This window comes from Chiloscyllium plagiosum, unplaced genomic scaffold (assembly GCF_004010195.1).
Source record: "Chiloscyllium plagiosum isolate BGI_BamShark_2017 unplaced genomic scaffold, ASM401019v2 scaf_6760, whole genome shotgun sequence".
NCBI lineage: Eukaryota > Metazoa > Chordata > Chondrichthyes > Orectolobiformes > Hemiscylliidae > Chiloscyllium > Chiloscyllium plagiosum.
Window position 1 is genome coordinate 2649 of NW_025215278.1, and position 5569 is coordinate 8217.

Genomic DNA, 5569 nt, shown 5'->3' on the forward strand with positions numbered 1-5569 from the left:
TGTGTGAGGGACTGGAAGGGAGTGCTGTTTGAGGGTCTGGGAGGCAGTGCTGTCTGAGGTACTGGAAGGCAGTGCTGTCTGAGGGACTAGGGACTGGGAGGCAGTGCTGTCTGAGTGAGTGGGGACTGGGAGACAGAGCTGTCTGATAGACTGGGAGGCAGTGCAGTCTGAGGGACTGGAAGGGAGTGCTGTCTGAGGGTCTGGCGTCTGGGAGGCAGTGCTGTCTGAGGCAGCATCACCTCGTTGATTTTAACCCTACTGTGAATCCTTTTGCAAGGATGCCTGCCTTGAAGAAGGTTTCCTCCTCTCCTTGGATGCTGCCTGAACTGCTGTGCTCTTCTACTAATCCTGAATCTGGTTTCCAGCATCTGCAGAGATTGTTTTTACCCAGTGCTGTCTGAGGGACTGGGGACTGGGAGTAGTGCTGTCTGAGGGACTGGTGACTGGGAGGCAGTGCTGTCTGAGGGAATGGGAGGCAGTGCTGTCTGAGGGACTGGGGACTGGGAGTAGTGCTGTCTGAGGGACTGGGGACTGGGAGGCAGTGCTGTCTGAGGGATTGGGAGGCTGTGCTGTCTGAGGGACTGGGGACTGGGAGTAGTGCTGTCTGAGGGACTGGGGACTGGGAGGCAGTGCTGTCTGAGGGAATGGGGGGCAGTGCTGTCTGAGGGAATGGGGACTGGGAGGCAGTGCTGTCTGAGGGATTGGGAGGCAGTGCTGTCTGAGGGATTGGGAACTGGGAAGCAGTGCTGTCTGAGAAACTGGGAGGCAGTGCTGTCTGAGGTACTGGGAGACAGAGTTGTCTGAGGGATCCGGAGGCAGTGCTGTCTGAGGGTCTGGTTACTGGGAGGCAGTGCTGTGTGAGGTACTGGGAGGCAGAGCTGTCTGAGGGACTGAGGACTGGAAGGCAGTGGTGCCTGAGGGACAGGGAGGCTGTGCTGTCTGAGGGACCGGGGGCTGTGCTGTCTGAGGGACCGGGGGGTGGTGCTGTCTGAGGCACTGGGGACTGGGAGTAATGCTGTCTGAGGGACTGGGGACTGGGAGGCAGTGCTGTCTGAGGGATTGGGAACTGGGAAGCAGTGCTGTCTGAGAAACTGGGAGGCAGTGCTGTCTGAGGTACTGGGAGACAGAGTTGTCTGAGGGATCCGGAGGCAGTGCTGTCTGAGGGTCTGGTTACTGGGAGGCAGTGCTGTGTGAGGTACTGGGAGGCAGAGCTGTCTGAGGGACTGAGGACTGGAAGGCAGTGGTGCCTGAGGGACAGGGAGGCTGTGCTGTCTGAGGGACCGGGGGCTGTGCTGTCTGAGGGACCGGGGGCTGTGCTGTCTGAGGGACCGGGGGCTGTGCTGTCTGAGGGACCGGGGGCTGTGCTGTCTGAGGGACCGGGGGCTGTGCTGTCTGAGGGACCGGGGGCTGTGCTGTCTGAGGGACCGGGGGCTGTGCTGTCTGAGGGACCGGGGGCTGTGCTGTCTGAGGGACCGGGGGCTGTGCTGTCTGAGGGACCGGGGGCTGTGCTGTCTGAGGGACCGGGGGCTGTGCTGTCTGAGGGACCGGGGGCTGTGCTGTCTGAGGGACCGGGGGCTGTGCTGTCTGAGGGACCGGGGGCTGTGCTGTCTGAGGGACCGGGGGCTGTGCTGTCTGAGGGACCGGGGGCTGTGCTGTCTGAGGGACCGGGGGGTGGTGCTGTCTGAGGCACTGGGGACTGGGAGTAATGCTGTCTGAGGGACTGGGGACTGGGAGGCAGTGCTGTCTGAGGGAATGGGGGGCAGTGCTGTCTGAGGGAATGGGGACTGGGAGGCAGTGCTGTATGAGGTACTGAGGACTGGGAGCAGTGCTGTCTGAGGGACCTGGTGGTGGTGATGTCTGAGGGACTCGGGGGCGGTGCTGTCTGAGGGACTGGGGTCTTGGAAGCAGTGCTGTCTGATGGACTGGGAGGCAATGCTGTCTGAGGGAGTGGGATCAGTGCTGTCTGAGGGAATGGGAGGCAGTGCTGTCTAAGGGACTGTGCACTGGGTGGCAGTGCTGTTTGAGGGACTGGTTGGCCTTGCTGTCTGAGGGACTGGGGACTGGGAGGCAGTGCTGTCTGAGGGACAGGGAGGCAGTGCTGTCTGAGGGACTGGGAGGCAGTGCTGTCTGAGGGACTGAGGACTGGGAGGCAGTGCTGTCTGAGGGACCGGGGGCTGTGCCGTCTGAGGAACCGGGGGGTGGTGCTGCATGAGGGACTGGGGGCAGTGCTGTCTGAGGGTCTTGGAGGCACTGCTGATTGAGTAACTGGGCACTGGGTGGCAGTGTTGTCTGAGGGACAGGGAGGCAGTGCAGTCTGAGGGATTGGGAGGCAGTACTGTCTGAGGACTGGGAGCAGTGCTGTCTGAGGTGGGAATGGGGACTGGGAGCAGTGATGTCTGAGGGACTGGGGACTGGGAGGCAGTGCTGTCTGAGGGACTGGGAGGCAGTGCTGTCTGAGGGACTGGGGGGGCAGTGCAGTCTGAGGGACTGGGGGGCAGTGCTGTCTGAGAGACTGGGAGGTAGTGCTGTCTGAGGGATTGGGACTGGGTGGCAGTGCTGTCTGAGGGACTGGTGGGCAGTGCTGTCTGAGGTCCTGGGTGGCAGTACCGTCTGAGGTACTGTGAGGCAGTGCTGTCTGAGGAACTGGGAGGCATTGCAGTCTGAGGGATTGGTGATTGGGAGGCACTGCTGTCTGAGGAAGTGGGGTCTGAGAGGCAGTGCTGTCTGAGGGACTGGGGACTGTGAGGCAGAGCTGACTGGGGGAGTGGTGGCTGGGAGGCAATGCTGTCTGAGGGAGTGTGAGGCAGTGCAGTCGAAGGGAGTGGGAGGGACTGTTGTCAGAGGGACTGGGAGGTAGTGCTATCTAAGGGATTGGGAGGGAGTGTTGTCAGAGGGACTGGGAGCAGTGCTGTCTGAGGGACTGGGAGGCATTGCAGTCTGAGGGAATGGGGATTGGGAGGTGTGCTGTCTGAGGGACTGGGGTCTGGGAGGCAGTGCTGTCTGATGGACTGGGAGGCAGTGCTGTCCGATGGACTGGGAGGCAGTGCTGTCCGATGGACTGGGAGGCAATGCTGTCTGAGTGAGTGGGGACTGGGAGACAGAGCTGTCTGAGGGAGTGGGAGGCAGTGCTGTCTAAGGGACTGAGGTCTGGGAGGTAGAGCTGTCTGAGGGAATGGGGACTGGGGGGCAGTGCTGTCTGAGGGACTGGGAGCAGTGCTGTCTGAGGGACATGGGACTGGGAGGCAGTGCTGTCTAAGGAACTGGGAAGCAGTGCTGTCTGAGGGATTGGGAGGCAGTGCAGTCTGTAGCACTGGGAGCAGTGCTGTCTGAGGGACTGGGGGGCAGTGCTGCCTGAGGAACTGGAAGGCAGGGCTGTCTGAGGGAATGTGAATTGGGAGGCAGTGCTGTCTGAGGGAATGGGGACTGGGGGCAGTGCTGTCTGAGGTTCTGGGAGCAGTGCTGTCTGAGGGACTGGGGACTGGGAGGCAGTGCTGTCTGAGAGACTGGGAGGCAGTGCTGTCTGAGGGACCGGGGGCTGTGTCATCTGAGGGACCGGGGGGTGGTGCTGCATGAGGGACTGGGGGGCAGTGCTGTCTGAGGGACTTGGAGGCTCTGCTGTCTGAGTAACTGGGCACTGGGTGGCAGTGTTGTCTGAGGGACAGGGAGGCAGTGCAGTCTGAGGGATTAGGAGGCAGTACTGTCTGAGGACTGGGAGCAGTGCTGTCGGAGGAGGGAATGGGGACTGGGAGCAGTGATGTCTGAGGGACTGGCGACTGGGAGGCAATGCCGTCTGAGGGACTGGTAGGCAGTGCTGTCTGTGGGACTGGGGGTGCAGTGCAGTCTGAGGGACTGGGGGGCAGTGCTGTCTGACAGACTGGGAGGTAGTGCTGTCTGAGGGATTGGGACTGGGTGGCAGTGTTGTCTGAGGGACTGGTGGGCAGTGCCGTCTGAGGTTCTGGGTGGCAGTGCCGTCTGAGGGACTGGGAGCAGTGCTTTTTGAGGGACTGGGGGGCAGTGTTGACTGAGGAACTGGGAGGCATTGCAGTCTGAGGGATTGGACATTGGGAGGCACTGCTGTCTGAGGAAGTGGGGTCTGGGAAACAGTGTTGTCTGAGGGACTGGGGGGGCAGTGCTGTCTGAGGGACTGGGGGGCAGTGCTGTCGGAGGGACTTGGGGGCAGTGCTGTCGGAGGGACTGGGAGGCAGTGCTGTCTGAGGGAGTGGTGGCTGGGAGGCAATGCTGTCTGAGGGAGTGTGAGGCTGTGCGGTCGAAGGGAGTGGGAGGGACTGTTGTCAGAGGGACTGGGAGGTAGTGCTATCTAAGGGATTGGGAGGGAGTGTTGTCAGAGGGACTGGGAGCAGTGCTGTCTGAGGGACTGGGAGGCATTGCAGTCTGAGGAATTGGGGATTGGGAGGTGTGCTATCTGAGGGACTGGGGACTGGGAGCAGTGCTGTCTGAGGAAATGGGTGGCAGTGCCGTCTGAGGGACTATGAGGCGGTGCTGTCTAAGGGACTGGGGTGCGGTGCTGTCTGAGGGACTGGCTGGCAGTGCTGCCTGAGGGAATGGGAACTGGGAGGCAGTGCTGTCTGAGGGACTGGGAGGCAGTGCTGTCTGAGGGACTGGGAGGCAGTGCTGTCTGAGGGACTGGGAGGCAGTGCTGTCCGAGGGAATGGGAGGCAGTGCTGTCTGAGGGACTGGGGGGCACTGCTGTCTGAGGGACTGGGAGGCAGTGCTTTCTGAGGGACTGGGAGGCACTGCTGTCTGAGGGACTGGGAGGCAGTGCTGTCCGAGGGAATGGGAGGCAGTGCTGTCTGAGGGACTGCACTGCTGTCTGTGGGACTGGGGACTGGGTTGGAGTGCTGTCTGAGGGACTGGGAGGCTGTGCTGTCCGAGGAACTGGGGACTGGGTTGGAGTGCTGTCTGAGGGACTGGGGACTGGGAGGCGGTGCTGTCTGAGGGACTGGGAGGCAGTGCTGTCTGAGGGATTGGGAACTGGGAGTGTCTGAGGGACTGGGAGGCTGTGCTGTCCGAGGAACTGGGGACTGGGTTGGAGTGCTGTCTGAGGGACTGGGGACTGGGAGGCGGTGCTGTCTGAGGGACTGGGAGGCAGTGCTGTCCGAGGGAATGGGAGGCAGTGCTGTCTGAGGGACTGGGAGGCTGTGCTGTCCGAGGAACTGGGGACTGGGTTGGAGTGCTGTCTGAGGGACTGGGGACTGGGAGGCGGTGCTGTCTGAGGGACTGGGAGGCAGTGCTGTCCGAGGGAATGGGAGGCAGTGCTGTCTGAGGGACTGGGAGGCTGTGCTGTCCGAGGAACTGGGGACTGGGTTGGAGTGCTGTCTGAGGGACTGGGGACTGGGAGGCGGTGCTGTCTGAGGGACTGGGAGGCAGTGCTGTCCGAGGGAATGGGAGGCAGTGCTGTCTGAGGGACTGGGAGGCTGTGCTGTCCGAGGAACTGGGGACTGGGTTGGAGTGCTGTCTGAGGGACTGGGGACTGGGAGGCGGTGCTGTCTGAGGGACTGGGAGGCAGTGCTGTCCGAGGGAATGGGAGGCAGTGCTGTCTGAGGGACTG

The 5569-nt window shown here is 62.0% G+C and overlaps 1 protein-coding gene across 1 annotated transcript in view; it reads right to left on the bottom strand.

Annotated features, from left to right (window-relative positions):
* Positions 1–1170: 1170 nt before the first annotated feature.
* The window catches only part of LOC122548248 (cornifin alpha-like), a 25420-nt gene continuing 21021 nt past the window's right edge, over positions 1171–5569 (bottom strand). The window contains exon 2 of the mRNA XM_043686779.1: positions 1171–1656. Coding sequence (XP_043542714.1) covers positions 1171–1656 — 486 coding nt within the window. The remainder of the gene's footprint in view (positions 1657–5569) is intronic.